Genomic DNA, 22367 nt, shown 5'->3' on the forward strand with positions numbered 1-22367 from the left:
GGGTGATGAATGATGGTACTGTGAACAGCTGTTTGCACACCACGAACGACTGTATGATGTGAGTATCTTTCAATAAAACTGAATTTAAAAAAAAGACAGATGGGATGCAGCTAAATGAGTGCTTAGAAGCCATTTTATAAACTTTAATTATCTATATTAAAAAAGAAAGATCTCAAATCAATAACCTAACATTTTACTGTAAGAAACCAGAAAAAGAAGGGCAAATTAAACCCAAATCAAGCAGAAGGAAGGAAAGAAATAACAAAGATTACTGTGGAAACATATGAAATAGAGAAAAGTAATAGGAAAAAAAATAAAAAAAAAACCATAGGTTGGTTCCTTGAAAACATCAACAAAACTGACAACCTTTAGCTAAACAAGAAAAAATGAGAATATAGACTCAAATGGTTAAAACCATAAACAAAAGGGATGACATCACTAACAATCTTACACAATACGAGTTTGGAAGGAAGTACTAGGAACAACTGTATGCCAAGAAGTCAGATAACAGACAAACTGGACAAATTCTTGTAAAGATACAAATTACTTAAACTGTCTCAAGAAGAAATAGAAAATGTGAATGGACCTATACCAAGTAAACAATGAATTAGCAATGAAAACCTTTCCAAAAGAAAAGCCCAGGACCAGATGGCTTTACTAATGAACTCAACTAAATACTTCCAGAATAATCAACACCAATCCTTCCTTCATAAACTCTTCAGAAAATGAGAACACTCCCCAACTCATTCTATGAGGCCAGTATCACCCTGAAACCAAAAGCAAAGACACTACTACAAAAGAAAACTACAGACCAATATCCATTGTGAATAAGGATGCAAAAATCCTCTACAAAATAAAGAAAACTGAATCCAGCAACATTTAAAAAGGATTAATAACACAACCAAATGGGATTTATCCTGGGAATGTAAGGGTGGTCAAAATCAGTCAATGCAATACACCGAATACATAGAATAAAAGACAAAATCCAGTAGGCATAGAAAAAAGTATTTCACAAAATCCAGCACCTTTTTCATGATAAAACCACTCAACAAAGTAGAAATATAAGGGAACTTCCTCAGCCTGATAAAGGACATTGATGAAAACCACGCAGTTAAAACTTATAATGGTGAAAGATTGAATGCATTTCTCCTAAGACCAGAAAGAAGACAAGATGACTGACTGCTTTTACCATTTCTATTCAACATTGTACTAGGGGCTCTAGCCAGGATAATTAGACAAGGAAAAGAAATGAAAGGCATCCAGATTGGAAAGGAGGAAGTAAAACGGTCTCTATTTGCAGATGACATGATATTGTATATAAAAAACCCCAAAGAATCAGCAAAAAGTATTAAAACTAATAAATGAATTCAGCAAAGTTGCAATACATAAGATCAACTCACAAAAATCACTTGCGGGACTTCCAGGAAAGATGGCAGAATAGGGAGCTCAGTCCTTCCCACCAAAATAGGCAGGAACTGTCTGAAACAATTATTTTGAAGCCCCAGAGGCCAGAAGAACACTGTACAGCATCCAGGGAAGAGCAGGAGGGAGAGACTGATAAACCACAGTAAAGAACCCTAAATTGCTCTTTCTGCATACCAACTACTGGCACTCATCCCCCACTCTTGTGGCAAGTCCCTTTTGTCACTCTGGCTGGCTTGCTGGTGACAGAAAGGGACATAAAAATCCTCTTCCCCAAGAACATGGGTGGGCACAGCTGATTGCTGATCACAGCTTTTAATTAGTGAATTTGGATCACTGGGTTTGGGTTCTGAGGGCAGCTTTTCAACCTGCCCCGATAAAAGCGGCAGCAGCCATTGTTTCAACTCTCCCTGAAATCATCTAGTTTGAGGTGCACAAAGAGGAAAGAATGAAGAAAAGTGAACAGAATCTTAAGAACCCATGGGTTACCATCAAGCGTAGCAATATATGCATCGTGGGAATCCCAGAAGGAGAAGAGAGAGAGAGAGAGAAAGAAGCAGAGAGAATATTCAAAGAAATAATGGCTAAAAACTTTCTAAATTTATACATAATCCACACATACCTAAGTCACTCATTGAACTCCAAGCAGGATAAACCCACACTGTACCAGTTATAATCAAACTGTCAAATGCCAAAGATAAGAAGAGAATTCTGTATGGCTCAAGAGAGAAACAACGTGTCACATACAAAGGAGCCTCAATAAAACTAATTGCCAATCTCTCACTGGAAACCATGGAAGAAACACAGCAGTGGTACAACATATTTAAAGTGCTGAAAGTAAAAAATTGCTGCTCAAGAATTCTAAATTCAACAAAACTCTCTTTGAAAAATGAGGGAGAGATCAAGACATTACCAGATAAATAAAAGCTGAGGGACTTCCTATTAGTCTTAACAAGAGATGCTAAAGAGAGTTCTGCTGGTTGAAAGCAAGGACACTAGATCAAAGCTGCATGAAGAAATAAGGATCACTGGTAACAGTAAAATCATGGATAAATATAAATGCCAGCACTAGTGCATTTTTTGGATATTAACTCCACTTTTAACTTCCTACAGGATCTAAAAGTCAAATGCATAAAATGTAATCATAAATCAATGGTTTTGTAATTACAATATACGTACGTAATTTGTGACAAGAACTACTCAAAGGGGGGACAGAGGGGTATAGGAGCATAATTAACATATTAACATATATGCTATTGAAGTTAAGTTGGTATCAAAACAAATGAGACAATTATAGATTTAGGATGTTAAATTAAAGCCCCATGGTAACTACAAAGAAAATATTGGAGAATACACAAAATCAGAAAATACACAAGCTCAGAGTACAGGGTGTGGTGCAGGGATGTAGTGAGGGGATGGGAAGGTAATGCATAATGAGTGTAGGGTTTTGAGAGTTTAGGGAGATGGCAAAGTTTTAGTAAATGAAAGATGGTGAAAGGTCCCCAACAGTGTAAATATGAGTAATCCTACTGAATAGAATGTTTGGGAGTGGTTGAGATGGAAATGTTCATGTTGCATATATGTTCCCACAATTTAAAAATACAAACAAAAAAAAACAAGAATGAGCAAATAAAGAGACAGTGACAATTAAATACAATATTTGATCCTGGACAGATTATCAAAGGAGAAAAGGCCCAAAAGGACATTTTTGGCATATAAGAAAAAATTGTCATCTAGACTGTAAACTTGATATAAATGTTAAATTTCTGAACTTGGTAATGGCACTTAAGGTGGTTACATCAGTGAATATCCTTGTTCTTAGGAAATATACATGGCAGTATATAGTGTTAAAAGGAGTGATGTATACAACCTACACTCAAGTGTTCAGAAAACGGACTGACAGACACAGTTAGAAAGGCACAAAGACAGAAAGATGGATAGATAGATAAATGCATAGATAGAGAATGATATGGCAAATGTGACAAAATATTAAAAATGCTAGATCTAGGTATCTGGAGGAGTAGGAATATGTTGGAGTGCTCCATAGGGATTTGTATGGCTTATGTTATTTTTGTAATTGTCCTGTAAGTTTGAAAATATTTCAAAATAAAGACTTTAAAAACAAATAAACAAAAAAGTATTGTTCCATCAAACAGAACTCTAAAATCTCTTTAGACAGCTACAGTCTTACTGTTTAATATGCTAGACTTTCAGAATCAAACCATCTGGCAAATAATCACATCAATAAACTAGATATGACACAAAATAAACAATATTTTGCCAACAAAACTGGCAAGACAATAAATACAAACAGCACAGGCAGCCAAGAAGGGTCTTACTGCATTAAATATTCTCAATATAAATTACACGCATAAGAGAAACACATTAAACAGTAATTTATTTTTCTTATGACATCATCCCATATTATATTTATTTTGGTAATACTGTACTAAACAGGCTCTTTACAACTGTTTTCAAACAGAAATCTTAAATATGGGCCAAATTTCTTAAACTGATATTGATGGAATAGTGTCCCTTAGGATGTAAACAGTTGAGCATGCATGCACATATGTGCACAAACACACACTCAATGTGTTTTATGGGCAATACATTTGGGAAAGGCTCGGTTAGACTGCAGTAAAACAAGTTTCTATTTACTCCAAGAACACTTAGAGCTTTTAATATACTAATGTGCACAATCAAGCTCCATTTGGGGAAACATTTCCAAACTTGTTTGACCACAAACACTTTTTTAAAGGCATGCCTATTAATGGCTTGTGGAATTTTGTCCAGCGTATACTATGATTTTGGAAAACATTAATGAGATAAATTCTTAAGTAAATTTTAACAATGAGGTTTTGGAGTTTGGAAAGTATTCTTTAATTATTATCTAGGATGGATCCAAAATATTCTAGTACAACAAATTCTACAATCATACCCAAATCACACCATCCAAAGGTAATCAGTAAATGCTCAATTAAGTGATAATTAAATACATAATTAAGAGACTGACAAAAGCTTATCTACTCCAAGCAAGATAACTCAACGCCAAGAATTAGTTGAAGAATTGAAGGCACTATAGGTAATATCTTTCTCTATTTAACTCACAAACTCAGAGGGTAATCGCAAATTAAAGATGTTTAATAAATTAAAGAAGAGTTCAATAAACTTTCCTCTCAAACATCTATCTTTTTAATAAACCAAAAAGCTGCACTCTTCTATCAGTACTGGGGTGAGGACATAGAAAAAAACACTATTCTATATTGTGACTTTTTTTAGCCAAAGTGATTTCTGTAACTTGTGATAAAAGCTTGTAAATTTAAGAAACACTACAAATATATATATATATATATATATATATATATATATATATATACACATATATATATACGCACACACTTACCATTGTGTCAGAGTTTAGAATTTGTCTCATAAACTCCAAAAATGAAGAAGCAAGTTCTCCCGTGTCCTTACTAAAAGTGCCGACCACTCGTTTCAGTAAACTATGCAGAGCACTACTGTTTTTCCTTAAAGAACTGTAAATAAAGAAAATAAATAGACGACAGTCTTAAAATATGACAGTATAAAACTACTATGAGAAATGAACTCAGTACAGACAGAACAAAATTTAGTCTACCACCAAAAAAAAAGTTAAAAAGTACTTCTGTGTGCCTGTGTATACAAACCCATTACTAACAAATATCTGTAATTAGTAACTCCTTTGAAAGTTAAGCTTTGTGCCCAAAAGAAAAAATTTACCCCCAAATAAAGTTATAAAACTTAGCACAAGAAACCTGTAAGTCCCCTAACTTTAAACTTTTTATAATTTGAGACTTCCCTTACATGAATAGAATATAGCTGTTTCAGATGCCTGCCTGGAAAGGCTAATGTGTATAACTACAAAGAATGGCTATCTTTATCTGATACTGTAATATGACAGAAAGAGATCAAGAGTAATAAGCAGGGATTAGCAAACTTTCTGTAAAGAACTAGATACTAAATATTTTAGGCTTTGCACATCATATGCTCTCTGTCACAATTTCTCAACTCTGTTGTACCAGTAAATCAGCCATAAACAGTACAGAAACAGAGTGTGGCTTTGTTCAAATAAAACTTAATTTACAAAATCTGTGGCGGGCTGGATTTGGCTGTGAGCCATAGTTTGCTGGCCCCGAAGAGACTACAGCATAACACTCACAACATATATCTAAAATTGTGACAATATATAGACCTGCTAAAATTATTCTATGCATTTATAGTCATTAGTTGATCAAAAGAAAATCTCAAGGGCAAACTATTCAAATATTCTATTATATTCTTTAAGCTGTAACACAATTAACCAAAAATGGAAATAGATATGGTATTTCATACTAAACATGTTGTGTTTGTAATTGGAAAGTGTAGTTAGATTCTGAGATGCCATCATAGAAAACTTTGGTTAAGCAATACAAAAGAGAAAAAGATTAAGACCCTTGTTCTTGAGAGATTTCTATCATAAAGAAATGGACAAAAGACAACAACAACAAAAAAGTAAGATAAAATACAAAGATAATATAGTTAATGGGAAAAGCATGGGTTCAAAATCTGACTACACCAAATTATTAGCCACCATGTACAACCTTGGTCCTTGACTTATCAAAAATAGGGACCCATACACACCTATTGAAACATCTAAAACAAACAAAAAGACTGGCAATACAACATTCTGGTGAGGATGAGGAACAAACAGAATTCTAATTCTTTGCTGGTAGGAATGCAAAACGGTACAGCCATTTTGGAAAACAGTATACACCTATCACATGATTCAATTTATCCCACTCCTAGGTATCCACCTAGGTTCAAACAAAAACATGTATCCAAATGTTTATAGCAGCTTTCTTCATAATCACCAAAATATGGAAACATATGCTGAACTCATCAATAAAAAGAGCAAACTATTGATTAAGTACTTTATCATTTTTAATGACGAATCTTAAATACACTTTGGTAAGTGAAAGAAATCTAACACAAAAAGCTACATAGTGTGTTATTTCTTTTATATGGCATTGTAGAAAAGGCACAACTACGTGGATAAAAACAAATCAGTGGTGGTTAGGGATAAGATAGATGGGTGCTTATAAAAAGGTAGCACAAGAGAATCTGGGAAGTGATGGAACTATTCTTTATGAAACTGCAAAGAACACATAACTCTATGCACTTCTCAAAATCCACAGAACTGTACATCTCAAAACATGAATTTTACCAGATGCAAACTTTTCAAAAAAGAAACTAGCTTGTGGAGGGAGGATAGCATGCAGATTGTGACAAATGAATCTAACTGTACTACAGATGAACCAAATAACTACACTGAAGGAAACAGAGAAGAAAGGAGTTGACCCAAGTAAATGTGGAAAACAGTGTTTTGACTCAATATGGTAAGACTAAAGACAAATGTTAAGTGTACATAATGTACTTTAGTTGGAAAATTTATTTTTCACAGGTTGTGGGTTACAAATTAATTGGAAACAACTTATTTGTGTTCTAGAGTTATACAAATAAGTAAACATATTATAGATAATAAGAACCATGTTTCTCACTGCTAGAAAAAAAAGAAAGAAAGGGGAAAAGGCTGGAATGAACTTTATAATACTATATTTGAGTCAAGGGTATGAATACAGACTAATTTAAATATAGAGAGGTGCAAATAAGTAGATGCAGAAATAAATGCAAGTGTGTGTGCATGCATGAGATGGAACACACACACACACACACATACTAGCTCTAGCAAATAAGAGAAACCAAAACCAATGGCACCCTAGTAGTAATGAGCACAACTAACACCCTATCTGTTTCTAAATATCATTCTCTAATAAAAAGGACCAAGATTCCCTAGAGACAAATTTGATTTCAGGATGGGACACAGAAAACACAAGTTAAGCGTGGAGCATCTTGTGTTGCCAGAAACAAGGAAATGCTTTAAAATAAAAAGAAGAGGCACATAAGAGTCTCCTCCTGAATGCCTCTTTGTTGCTCAGATGTGGCCCTCTCTCTCTGGCTAAGCCAACTTGAAAGGTGAAATCACTGCCCTCCCCCCTACGTGGGATCAGACACCCAGGGGAGCGAATCTCCCTGGCAACGTGGAATATGACTCCCGGGGAGGAATGTAGACCTGGCATCGTGGGACGGAGAACATCTTCTTGACCAAAAGGGGGATGTGAAAGGAAATGAAATGAGCTTCAGTGGCAGAGAGATTCCAAAACGAGCTGAGAGGTCACTCTGGTGGGCACCCTTACGCACACTTTAGACAACCCTTTTTAGGTTCTAAAGAATTGGGGTAGCTGGTGGTGGATACCTGAAACTATCAAACTACAACCCAGAACCCATGAATCTCGAAGACAGATGTATAAAAATGTAGCTTATGAGGGGTGACAATGGGATTGGGAAAGCCATAAGGACCACACTCCACTTTGTCTAGTTTATGGATGGATGAGTAGAAAAATAGGGGAAGGAAACAAACAGACAAAGGTACCCAGTGTTCTTTTTTACTTCAATTGCTCTTTTTCACTCTAATTATTATTCTTGTTATTTTTGTGTGTGTGCTAATGAAGGTGTCAGGGATTGATTTAGGTGATGAATGTACAACTATGTAATGGTACTGTAAACAATCGAAAGTACGATTTGTTTTGTATGACTGCGTGGTATGTGAATATATCTCAATAAAATGATTAAAAAAAAAAAAAAAAAAAAAAGAAGAGGCACAGAAGCCAACCTGAAAGATCTCCAGTGGCCAAAGCTGGAATGAACTGAGCAAGAAAATCAATAACAATGGTACTGGATTACTACACAAAGCAAAAAATTAATGTGCATGAGGCCATACTGATATAAATATTTGAATAAATAAATTGGAGAAAATTGAACATTCTTCCTTATAGAACGATGATACTTAATATAAAAGAGGGAAATAAGAAATCACTGGCAGAAAACCACATTAATAACTGCTACATACAGGATCCCCTGATGGATACTGAAATTAGTATGCAAGTTTTAAGCAGAAATAAGATTTCTGCATAGTCTCAAAGTATCTCCTCCAAAGCAGTTAGTAACTAAGAAGTGGAAAATAGTAAGTTTGCAGTGAAGAATTCTGGCAGACAGTAAATACCTTAGTCAAGTAATCAAACTTAACTTCATCAATTATACATATTGACATCAAGTATTTACTGATACAATGCACTGAGAAGGCATACCACTTCTACAGTATCCTTCCCAATAAAGCATAATAATCTAATCATGAGAAAACAACAGATGTGATATTTTTTGATTTATCAGCCATGATAAATCTATGATTTGGGTACATACAATGTATGAAGATATAATTTATAACAATTAAATAAAAAGGAGGGGTACGAGGTTACAGGAACATTGTTTGTATATACTGTTGAAGTTAAGTTGGCATCTAATCAAAAGTGATTGACAGAGACTTAGGGTGTTAAATTTAAGTCCAATGGTAACTGCAAAGAAAATATCTGAATAATTAGAATATTCAAATTCCTAGAGTCAGAAACTAGAATACAGGTTACCAGTGTCTGGGTGGGTGGACAATAGGGAATAAATTCTTAATTGGTATACAGTTTCTGTTTGCAGTGATAGAAAAGCTTTGGTAATGGATGGTGCTGATGGTGACACAACACTGTAAATTTAATAAAACCACTGAATTGTGTATTTGAAAGTGGTTAAAATAGGAAATTTTAGGTTATATATAAAAAAACAAAAAACACCACAGGGACCACAGTTTCAGAGTGGGAGCAGCCACAGAGGGACTCTTACAGTATGTGGTGGGGCCGTGGATAGAAAGGTGGAGAGACTGCATCTCGAGGGATGGGGTGAGTTTGTTAGGCCAGGACTGCCTCCCAAGGCTGGCAGCGATGCGACGGCCGCCAGGTAAAGGAGTGAGCAGCAGCTCTCCACTCCCGAGCAAACCACCTTAAAAATTAACTGGGGAGATAATTCTCCACAGCCACATGGCTAGGAGCTCCCAGGAGGGAACCCGGGAGGCAGCGGACAAGTATTGATCGTATATTTTCTCTCCCCACCGAAGTCTAGGGGGTGCACAGGCAAGAAGTGGGGATAGGAGAGGGCACCACAAGGAAAGAACATGAGGCTCTCCCACACCGCAGAGGCTCACAAGTGCATGGCAGGCAGGAAGCAGGGCACGTTTGCGCTGGAGGGCATGCCCTCGAGCGGATTCTCTACTGAACTGCACAGGGCCCATATCACACACCCAGGGCAGGCAGTCTCCAGTGCAGAAGGACCACTGGTGCACTGACTGGATTCCCCCTGGTTTAGACCCCACACAGCACAAAGGAGAAGTTGGAGGAAAGCTGGCCTGAGCCTAAGAGGTGGCTCCAGAGTGCCATCTGCTAGAAGGACAGCGAGAGTGCGCTCAGCAAGCAGTAACTCTATCAAATTACATATAAATGCTCAAATAATCTGGCATCTCCCAAAATAAATTTACCAAGATGAGCAAATGCCCAAAACCAACAAAAAATCATAAAGCACATGAAGAAACAAGAAGATACGGATAAGCCAAATGAACAAATTAAAAAGCTGGAAGACACAAAAAGTTTGGAGCAATTAATTAAAGAGGTACACATAAATCTCCAAAACAACTTCAACAAGATGAGTAAAGACATAAAGGACATCAAGAAGGGTCTAGAAGAACATAAAGAAGAATTTGAAAGAGTAAATTAAAAATAGCAGATCTTATGCAAATAAAAGATAATGTTGATGAAATTCGAAACATACTAGAAAAACACAAAAGCAGATATGAAAAGGCAGAAGAAAGAACAGATGAAGCAGAGGACAGTAAAACTGAATGTGAACATACAAAAGAAATGATGAAAAAAAATAAAAAAATTTGAAATGGATCTCAGGGAAATGATGGATAACATGAAGCACACAAATGTAGGAATCACTGGTGTCCCAGAAGAAAAAAAGAGCTAGGCAGGATATTTTAAGACATAGTTGGGAAAAATTTCCCAACCCTTTTAACAACACAAATACGCAAATCAAAGATGCCCAATGAACTCCAAATAGAATAAAGCCAAATAAACCCACTCCAAAACATATAATCATCAGACTGTCAAATGCTGAAGAGAAGGAGAGGAGAAAGTTCTGAAAGCAGCAAGAGAGAAGTAATTCATGACACACATACAAGGGAAACCACATAAGATTAACCACTGACTACTTGGTGGGCACCACGGAGGCAAGAGGGTAGTGATATGACATATTTAAGATTCTAAAAGAGAAAAATCACTGGCCAAGAATTCTTTATCCAGCAAAGGTCTCCCTCCAAACTGAGGAAGAGCTTAAAATTTTCACAGACAGACAAATGCTGAGAGAATTTGTTAACAAGAGACCTCTCTTGCAAGAAATACTAAATGGAGCTCTACCGACTGAGAAAAAAAAGAAAGGAGAGAGAAGTCTGGAGAAGGGCACAGAACTGAAGAGTATTAGTAAGGGTAACTTAATGGAAAAAAGAGAGATAGAAAACAAATAGATCTGACAACTAAAAACTAAAGGATAAGATAGCTGGTTCAAAAACGTCCTTCACATTAATAACACTGAATGTGAATGGATTAAACTCTCCAATTAAAAGATAGAGACTAAAAAACAAAAAGATACAGAGTGGCAGAATGGATTAAAAAGTATGACCCATCAATACGCTGTTTCCAAAAGACTCATCTTGGACCTGCAACACAAGCTGCAACCAAAAGAAAGCAGGGTAGCTATATTAATACCAGAAAAAATAGACCTTAAATGCAAAGATGTTATTAAGGAACAAAGAAGGACACTATATATTAATAAAAGGGACAATTCACCAAGAAGAAATAACACTCATAATTGTTTATGCACCAAATCAAGGAGCTCCAAAGTACATGAGACAAACATTGGCTAAACTGAAGAGAGCAATAGACATTTCCATAATAATAGTGGGAGACTTCAATACACCACTCTCTTCTATAGATAGAACAACTAGACAGAGAACCAATAAGGAAATTGAGAACCTAAATCATATTATAAATGAATTAGACTTAGAAAACATATATAGGTCATCACATCCCAAAGTACCAGGTTATACATTCTTTTTTAGTGCTCAGGGAACATTCTCCAAGATAGATCATACGCTGGGGCACAAAACAAGTCTTAATAAATTTTAAAAGATTAAAATTTTTCAAAGCACATTCTCTGACCATAATGGAATGCAACTAGAAATCAACAACTATCAAAGAACCAGATGTTTCATAAATATATGGAGGTTAAACAACATATTCCTAAACAACCATGGGTCAAAGAAGAAATTACAAGAAAATTAGGTAATATTTACAGATGAATGAAACAAGAACACAACATATCAAAATCTATGGGATGCAGCGAACAAAGTCACAGAACATATAACAATATGGATGAACCTTGAGGACATTATGCTGAGGGAAGCTAGCCAGAGACAAAGGACAAATACCATATGGTCTCACCACTATGAACTAACATTAATAAACAAAGTTTGAGAGTTAAAGCTGAGAACACAGGTTATCAGGAGATAGGAAGAAGGCAGAGATTGGGTATTTGATGCTGAAAGAGTACAGAGTGTTCAACAGCATTGATTGTATAGATCCAGAACTGGATTGCATAATACTGTATTACGGTAGCACAATATTTTAAGTACACTGAAGAAAGATGTCTGTGAGTAAAGCTGAAAGAGGAGTACTAGGGGCAAGTATGACACCAGAAGGAAAGATAATCGATAAAAACGGGGACTGTATAACTTACTGAAACCTAGAGTGGTAAATGTGGTGACAAAATGTACAAATACAAAAATGTTGTTACATGTGTAAGAATAAATAAATGTCAACCTTGCAAGGTGTTGAAAAAGGGATGGTATTGGAGAAAAATATAACCAAAGCAAACTGGAGTCCGTGGTTAATAGTAACATTGTAATATGCTTCCATTAAATGTAACAAAGGCAATATACCAAAGCTAAATGTCTATGACGGGAATATAAGGGAGAGGTATGGGATTCTTGATAGTGGTGTTGTCTGACCTCATTATTATAATGTATGGTATTTAAGTGGTTTTTTTAAAATCTTTTTATTATTCTTTTAAAAATTTGAAGTAATGAATATGTTCAAGTGCTGATTATCATGATGAATGCACAACTATGATACTGTGAACAACATATTATACATTGTGGATGACTGTATGGTATGTGAATATAGCTCTATAACTGCAGGGAAAAAATAAACAGAGGCATACAAGTGCTAGAAAAAACATGGAGAGATGGATGTACCTATTTATTGATAGGGAAGTAGAATGTTGTAGCCTATCTGGAGGGCAGTGTGGTGGTTCTACAAGAAGCTAAATATGTGAATGTCATAAGGTCCTGCAAACTCATTATGGGGTATATACCAGGAAGATCTAAGAGCAGGGACAAGAATGGACACTGGCACACTGGTGTTTATGGCACAGTATTCACAATTTGCAATGGATGGCCTAAGGGTACATGTACAGATGAACAGAATGGTGAACTGTGGTGTATGCATACAATAGAATATTGAGCAGCTGCAAGAAGGAATGAAGCTGTGAGACACGCAACTAGGTGAATGGATCTTGAGGACAGCATTTTGAGTAAAGTATACCAGAAACAAAAACACAAACATTATAATGCCTCACTAATATGGACTAACTATAATTTGTAAACACTGAGAATTGAGTCTTAGGAGCACAGCTTATCTGGGGAATGCTTATTGTTATGGCCCCTAGATTTTAAGCTCTTACAGCAGTCACATCTATTCTTGAGTTATAATGGTTATCTCTAAATTCTGAGATGCTGAGCTCTTTCTGTATAACCTGGTCAGTCTCTGAACTTTGGGTATCTGTGTGGCAGCTAAAACTCAGAGCTAGAGCTCAGCAGCTATGAATGTCAGTATTACCTCATACAGCAACTATTAAAAAAGCAGAAAAAGTTCAGATCTCAATTAGAGATATGAATGAAGCTGATCTGGTTAGCACTAAGGCAAATCAGGCTACAAGGTAAAGGACGATATTGACTGTGTTTTAAAACTTCAACTTCTGTGTGAGACCAAGGGAAGAGATGTGTATTTGGTGCAAGATCTATATTTTCTGCAGCACACTAAATAATGTAACTTGTACAGTCAGTTTATTCAAAAACCACAAATACATGGAACTTTGGAATAGGAAGTGAGATCTGGTAGGTTTGAACAGGTTAGTGTGAAATTCCAATACATCCCAAAGTAATTTGGGCAGAGAATGATGATACATTTGCAGGGCTCCCCTGGGGAACTGGGGAACAATGCAGAAATGTTAGACTTCCCCACCTGGGTTATTACTGAGGCTATTATAAACAGTGAGGAGTAACAATTTGGTAGGATGAGCCCACAATCTTGGGACGTGCCCTTGTGAAGCTTGTTGCTACAAAGGAGAGGCAGAGCCTACTTATACTTGTGCCTAAAAGTCTCCCCCAGAGAACTTCTTTGTTGCTCAGATGTGGCGCTCTCTCTCTCTAAGCCCACACACAGGTGAACTCACTGCCCTAACCTCCTATGTGGGACATGACTCCAAGAGGCATAAATCTCCCTGGCAATGCGGGACATGACTCCTGGGGATGAGCCTGGACCAGGCATCATGGAATTCAGAAAATCTTCTTGACCAAAAGAGGGAAGCAAAATGAAACAGAACAGTTTCAATGGCTGAGAGATTTCAAATGGAGTCAAGAGGTCACTCTGGAGGTCATTCATATGCGCTATATAGATATTCCTTTTTAGTTTTTACTGTATTGGAATAGCTAGAAGGAAATACGTGAAACTGTCTAACTGCAACCAAGTAGCCTTGATTCTTGAAGATGACTGCATAACTATGCAGCTTACATGGTGAGACTTTGTGATTGTGAAAACCTCGTGGCTCATACTCCCTCTGTCCAGTGTATGGACAGATGAGTAGAAAAATGGGGACAAAGACTAAATGAAAAATAGGGTGGGATGGGAGGTATGGAATGTTTTGGGTGTTCTTATTCTTTTTTTTTTTTTTTTGGACTAAGGAAAATGTTCAAAAGTTGACTCTGTTGATGCATGTACAACTATATGATAGTACTGTGAATAGCTGTACACTGTGGTTGAATGTAGGCTATGTGAACATATTTCAATAAAACTATTTTTAAAAAAACAAATTCACACAAAAAATAACAAAACCTATGGAATGCAGCAAAGGTTGTGCAGCGAAGCAAATTTATGACTCTAAATGCATACATCAAAAAGCAAGAGCGAGCTAAACCCAAAGACCTAACTGAAGAGGCTAGAGAATGATCAGCAAACTAACCCCAAAGCAAGTAAATGAAAAGAAATTACAAAGATTAAAGCAGAAATAAATGAGCTGGAGAACAAAAAAACAATACAGAGAATCAACAAAACCAAATGTTAGTTCTTTGAGAAGACAAACAAGGTTGACAGACCCTTAGCTAGGCAGACAAAGTCAAAAGAAAGAAGACCCAAATAAACAGAATCAGAAATGAAAGCAGGATAATTACTATGGATCCCGAAGAAATAAAAAACAATCATAAGAGGATACTATGAACAACTGTATGCCAACAAGCTAGACAATTTACAGGAAATGGACAATTTACTGGAAACACGTGAACAACCTAGACTGACCCAAGAAGAAACAGAAGACCTCAAAAAACCAATCACAAAGAGATCCAATCAGTCATTAAAAATCTACCTAAAAATAAAAGTCCAAAGCCAGGTGGCTTCACAGGAAATTTTACCCAACCTTCCATTCCTGCTCAAACTCCTTAAAAAAAATGAGGAAGCTTATATTACTCTAATATCAAAACCAGATAAAGATACTACAAAAAAGGAAAACTACAGGCCAATCTTCCTAATGAATATAGATGCAAAAATTCTCAACAAAATACTCTCAAATCGAATCCAAAGAATTATATACAACTAAGTGGGATTCCTTCCTGGCATGCAAGGGAGGCTCAACATAAGAAAATAAATCAATGTAATACAACACATTAACAAATCGAAATGGAAAAATCAAATGATCATCTCGACAGATGCTGAAAAGACATGAGAAAATTCAGCATCCCTTTTTGATAAAAACACTTCAAAAGACAGGAATTGAAGGCACCTCCCTTGATATGATAAAGACCATGTATGAAAAACCCACAGCCAGCATAGTACTTCATGATGACAAACTGAAAGCCTTCCCTCTAAGATCAGGAATGAGACAAGGATGCCCGCTGTCACCACTATTACTCAACAATGTGCTAGAAGTTCTAGCCAGAACAATTTGCCTAGACAATGAAATAAAAGGCATCCAAGTTGGAAAGGAAGAAGTAAAACTGTCAGTATTTGCAGATGATATGACCTTGTATTTGGAAAATCATGAGAAATCAACAACAAAGTTACTTGAGCTAATAAACAAATACCACAGAGTGGCAGGATACAAGATTAAGGCACATAAGTCAATACTGTTCTTATACACTAGTAGTGACCTATCGAAGAGGCAATCAAAAAAAAAATAAAAAAAAAAACTCCATTCACAAAAGCAACTAAAAAAAATCAAGTACCCAGGAATAAATTATTTTTTGAGTTGTTGTATTTCAAATTTTATTAGCTTTCCAAATTTTCTGCAAACGTATTACTTTTATTTTATTTTTCAATGCATTTTTATTCTGAATTTTGACATATATACATAACAGTGATAACTGAAAGTACAATTTAACAAGTAGTTAGATGGCAAATTTCATAGTGTTGTGGGGTACAGTTATACAACTTTAGCTATTTCTATCGTTGTAAAATATAACATACATATAGAAAGGCGTTAACTTTCGATGTACAGCTCAACAAGCAGTTATACAGGGTAATTTCAGAGCTGCAATGAAGGTGAATAGGATTGAAGGGGTTGTTTAAAGGTATGTATCCCACAGATCAGCACTACAAATACAAACAGGTGCTTGCATGATATACTGTTCTAAGATATGACACTGGTACAGAGAGTTGACATCAGGGTAGTATACGAGAAATATCTACCTATTGCATATTAGGGACTATAATTAATAGGAATACCTTACTAGTACTACACAAATACTAGGGACAAATAATTAGGGGCTGAAAAGAGCTATAAGGTGTTTTGGGTAATGAGAATTGTTTAAAGTGGAGAGGGATGAGGATTGTACAACCAAGAGAAAATAATGTGAGATACTGATTATCATGGACAGTATATATGGTATGTGAAATGAGGAACCCCATACTTTTTAAGTCAAGCCCTCAGTCTTGAGGCTTGCTCTTGTGAAACTTTTGGTTGCAAAGGGGATGATAAGACCACCTATAATTATGCCTAGGCATCACCTCCAGAGAACCTCTTTCGTTGCTCAGATGTGGACTTTCCCTCTCTAAGACCAACTCTGAAAATAAATTCATCACCCTCCCCTTGACTTGGGATAGGACCCCCCAGGTAAGTGAGTCTCCTTGGCAATATGAGACATGAATTCTGAGAATGATCCCAACCCTGCCATTGGGGTGTTGAGAATGCCTTTTTGACCAGAAGGGGGAAAACAAAGGCAACAAAATAAGATTTCAGTGGCTAAGAGATTTCAATTAGAGTCGAGAGGCTGTCCTGGAGGTTACACCTATGCAAGCTTCAGCGAGATACGCCAAACAGCCACAGTATGATAAGCACAAGTCAACAGTAGTCCCAAAAACATAAAGAATACACATCCTTATCTGAGACTCTATAAAAGTTTCACTTGCTAAATTTATTCTTCAGAAACTTAAATGCTCCAGATAGCTCCTATGCCAGCTAAGTCCCAAAACCTTGAGGCAATAGCCTCTTCAAGAACATGAACCAGATGCATCCCCTTTCCCCATAAGATTGACACCCCCCTTTCAATATGAACAATTTAGGCGATCACTGAAGACATCCCTGAAGATTGGGAAAGTGATTAACCTAGAGGAAGCGGTAGTAACAGACAAGACAGAATTTAACAAAGAATTATGAATACCAAATCTCTATATAATTTTCTTTTTCTTAGTTCCTAAGAAATTAGAATAGCTAGAAGCAAAGAACTGAAATGGTGGAACTGTAACTTATAAAATTCTTTGAAATCTTCCAAATGGCCACTTGTTAAATTGTAATTTGAAAGTTATCACTTCTGTGTAAATATTTTTTTGTATACATATTTCACAATAAGGAAATAACTGAAACTATGGTACTGAAACCCTTAACATTCTTGGATATTTCTGATATAACTACTTGTTAAATTGTACCTTTAAAGTTATCACCTTTTTGCTTATATGTTATATTTCACAATAAGGAAATAACTGAAACTGTGGAACTATAACCCATTACATTCTCTGAAATTTGCTCTCTAGCTAGTTGTTAAATTGCACTTGGAAAGTTACCACTTCTATGTAAATATGTTATATTCCACAATAAAAAAAAATTGTAAAAAAGAAAACATAAAACACCACAGTGAACCCTAAAATAAACAGTAATGTAAATGTAATGGACATACTTAATGACATAATTATAACACTATTGTTTCCGCAATTATAACAAGCTACCACACTTATGCAAAATATTAGTACAGGGAAAACTGTATGTGAAGAGATGCTATATGAGAACTCTGTACTCTGCATGATTTTTCTGTAAATCTGCAAGTGCTGTAATAAAAAAAAAAGTAAATTTTAAAAATCTTACAATGGCCCTTACAATAACCCTAAAACCCTTGATGATGTGTTCTCCTACCCTCTCTCCATTATTTCTATGACCCTATCCCCTTTCACTATTCTCTTTCGTCACTCCAAGGGCAGCCTTATAGTTGTTCTACAAACACATTAAGACATGCCATTTGTAATTACTTTCCCATAGAATATTACCATGTCTCACTCCCCTGTTTCCTTAAGGATTTTGTCTTTGTTCCAGTGTCACATTCTAGGAGAAGACTTCCCAGACCCACCTTACCATATTTTAAATCGCAATATCCATCTTCACTAAGGCACTCACTATCCCTTTTATTTATTTTTATTGAGATTGTTCACATACCATACAATTATCCAAAGATCAAAAGTGTAAAATCAATTGCCCATACTACCATCATATAGCTGTGCCTCCATCACCAAAATTAATTTTTTTTTCAATTTTTAGAACATTTTCATTATTCCAGAAAAGAAATAAAGACAAAAAAAGGAAACTCAAATCTTCCCATACCCCTACCCACCCCCTCTCCATTACGGATTCATAGTTTTGGTATAGCACATTTGTTACCATTGATGAAAGAATGTTAAAATACTTCTAACTGTAGTATATAGTTGGCAATAGGTATTTTTTTCCTATATGCCCCTCTATTGTTAACTTCTAGTTATAGTGTCATACATTTGTTCTAGATCATGAGAGAGATTCTAATATTTGTACAGTTAATCACGGACATTGTCCACCACAAAATTCACTGTTTTATACATTCCCATCTTTTAACCTCCAGCTTTCCTTCTGGTGATATACGTGGTTCTGAGCTTACCCCTTCCACCACCTTCACACACCATTCAGCACTGTTACTTATTCTCACAATGTGCTACTATCAACTCTGTCCATTTCCAAACGTTTAAGTTCACCCTAGTTGAACATTCTGCTCATAATAAGAAACTGCTCTCCATTCTTTAGCCTCGTTCTATATCCTGGTAACTGATATTTCATGTCTATGAGTTTACATATTATAATTAGTTCATATCAGTGAGACCCTGCAATATTTGTCCTATGTGTCTGTCTTATTTATATAGTGCCCTCAAGATTTCTTCATCAAACCATTTTTTTCAAGATGATTTTGTTCACCCACCATACATTCCGTCCTAAGTAAACAATCACTGGTTCCCTGTACAGTCACATACTTATGTATTCACCACCATCACCACTATCTACATAAGGACATCTCCATTTCTTCCACAAAAAAGGAGGAAGAGTCAAAGAAGGTAGAGAGACAAAAGAAAAAGAAAAATGAAAGAGAGAAAAAAATGACAGCTTAGGAGCAACCAAAGGAAAGACAGCATTAAACTAAAGTAGAATAGAGTCAGACACCATCACCAATGCCAAGAGTCCCATACCCTTCCCCTATCTCCCCCTACCCCACATGCATTTAGCTTTGGTATATTGCCTTTGTTACATTAAAGGAAACAACATACAATGTTTCTGTTAATTATAGTCTCTAGTTTGCATTGATTGTATTTTCCCCCAATTCCACCCTATTTTTAACACCTTGCAATGCTGACATTCATTTGTTCTACCTCATATAAAAACAAATTTGTACATTTTATCACGATCGTTGAGGATCCTAGGTTTCACTGAGTTATACAGTCCCTGTCTTTATCTTTCCTCTTTCCTTCTGGTGTCCCACATGCTCCTAACCTTCCTCTTTCAACCGTACTCACAGTCATCTTTGTTCAGTGTACTTACATTGCTGTGCTACTATCTCTCAAAATTGTGTTCCAAACCTCTCATTCCTGTCTTTTCCTTTTGGTCTGTAGTGCTCCCTTTACTGTTTCCTGTAGAGCAGGTGTTTGTTCACAAACTGTGTCATTGTCTGTCAGAGAATACTTTAAACTCTCCCTCATATTTGAAGGACAGTTTTGCTGGATATAGGATTCTTGGTTGGTGGTTTTTCTCCTTCAGTATCTTAAATACCCACTTCCTTCTTGCCTCCATGGTTTCTATTGAGAAATCCACACATAGTCTTATCAAGCTTCCTTTATGTGATGGATCGCTTTTCTCTTGCTGCTTTCAGGATTCTCTGTCTTTGACATTTGATAATACGATAATAAAGTGTCTTGGCGTAGGCCTATTCAGATCTATTCTGTTTGGGGTACTCTGTGCTTCTTGGATCCATAATTTTGTGTCTTTCATAAAAGAGGGGAAATTTTTATTGATTATTTCCTCTATTATTGCTTCTGCCCCTTTTCTCTTCTATTCTCCTTCTGGGACACCTGTGACATGTACATTTCTGTATTTCCTGTTGTCATTCAATTCCCTGAGGCATTGTTCATATTTTTCCATTCTTTCCCTATGTGTTCTTTTATGTGTAGGCTTTTAGGAGTCTTGTTCTCCAGTTCCTGAGTGTTTTCTTCTGCCTCTTGAGATCTGCTATTGTATGACTCCATTGTGTCTTTCATCTCTTGTATTGTGCCTTTCCTTTCCACAGATTCTGCCAGTTGTTTTTTTGAACTTTCGATTTCTACCTTATGTACGCCCAGTGTTTTCATTTTATGCTTCATCTCTTTTGCCACAGCTTCTTTAAACTTTTTGAACTGATTTAGCATTAGTTGTTTCAATTCCTGTATCTCAGTTGAAGTGTTAAGTTTGTTCCTTTGACTGGGCCATAACTTTGTTTTTCTTAGTGTAAATTGTAGTTTTCTGTTGTCTAAGCATCTAGTTTCCTTGGTTACCCCAATCAGGTTTTCCCAGACCAGAATGGGCTCAGGTCTTGGAAGGAGGCAATAGTATTCAGTTTCCCTGAGGGTGTCTTAGAAGACTGATACACCCTGTGAGGCCCCAAGTCATTGTGCTTTTCTGCCCAGCAGATGGCGCCCATCAGCCTGCAGCTCCAGACTGGCGTAAGGAGGTGTGGCCCATGGCTGTTTTCCCCCAGGCTCTGGGTTCTGGCTCTGAATGGAAAGCAGGTAGTAGAGTTTGGCACCACCCCTTTCCTCTTAGGGAAGATACACCCCCTGGGGAGATATCATTTGCATTTGAACAGTATCTCTGACTCTGTTATCTCCACTGTTGTCTGGGTCAGAGTGCTGGGAACTGAAAATGGCTGAGGCTTTCTCCACTGAGCCAAAAAAGGGACAGAAAGTCCCCTTCAGGACCAGTCCGCAGCTACCCTGTTTCACCCATCACCCAGAGAAAGCACCTAGTCCTCTGGGCTCCCCCTCCCTCCCAAAGAGGTCTTCCAGCTCTCCAAGGTGAGCTGTCACCAAAAACGTCTGTCTGCTTGTTGGGGAGTCATAGCTTGTATTGAGTAGTCCACGTTTGTTAATTAAAACCCCAGTTGGAGCTCAGCTGAGCTATATTTGCTTGCTCTGAGAGTGCTGCTCTCTAGCACAGTAAGGCTTTGCAGTTTGGGCTGCCATATGGGGAGGGGCTCTCAGCTTCGATCCACAGTTTTTACTTACAGATTTTATGCTGCGATCTCGGGCATTCCTCCCAATTCAGGTTGGTGTATGATGAGTGAACAGTCATGTTTGTCCCCCAGTTTTTCCAGATTATTTACTAGTTGTTCCTGGTTTTTTATTCGTTGTTCCAGGGGACTAACTAGCTTCCACTCCTCTCTATGCCACCATCTTCTTCCTTTCCCCCTGCTTTATTTTATTTTATTTACTTACATATTTATTATGTTTATTGTCTGTTGACCGCCACTATAATGAAAGCTCCAAGAAGGCAGGGATTTTTTACTGAATGTCCAGCTGACAGAACAGTGACTTGTCCAGAAAAAGCATTCAATAAGTATTTGTGAACTAATGGAATCTAATATTCATTTTCATTCAATCATAGTAGCTATAATGTACCAGGCTTCTAGGTGATGGGAGAGTGTAGTCAAGAAGACACAGTCACTGTCCTCATGTAGTTTATATTCTAGTGAGGGAGAAAACCAAATAAGCAATATATACATATAATATAATGGCAAACAATATGAATAAAGTGAAAAACATAAACGGGGTAAGCAGTTGGGACACAAATGTCAGGTTACTTTATACAGAGTGATCAGGAAATACACTTAGTACAGACCTGAGTGAAGTTAGGAAATAAGTCATAGAAGGATCCAGGTGAAAAACATTTTTTTGCAGGAGAACAAAAATGAGCTTGACAAGAGCATAAAAAGTTAAGGATATAAGAGCTATGAA

General features: G+C 36.6%; 1 protein-coding gene across 2 annotated transcripts in view; it reads right to left on the reverse strand.

Annotated features, from left to right (window-relative positions):
* VIRMA (vir like m6A methyltransferase associated) overlaps positions 1-22367 on the reverse strand; it is a 111254-nt gene that overhangs the window by 28748 nt on the left and 60139 nt on the right. For both annotated transcript variants that reach the window (XM_037802739.1, XM_037802740.1), the window contains exon 17: positions 4826-4958. In XM_037802739.1, the coding sequence (XP_037658667.1) occupies positions 4826-4958 (133 nt within the window). The remainder of the gene's footprint in view (positions 1-4825; positions 4959-22367) is intronic.

The sequence above is a fragment of the Choloepus didactylus genome, chromosome 14, assembly GCF_015220235.1.
Source record: "Choloepus didactylus isolate mChoDid1 chromosome 14, mChoDid1.pri, whole genome shotgun sequence".
NCBI classification, from domain to species: Eukaryota; Metazoa; Chordata; class Mammalia; order Pilosa; family Megalonychidae; genus Choloepus; species Choloepus didactylus.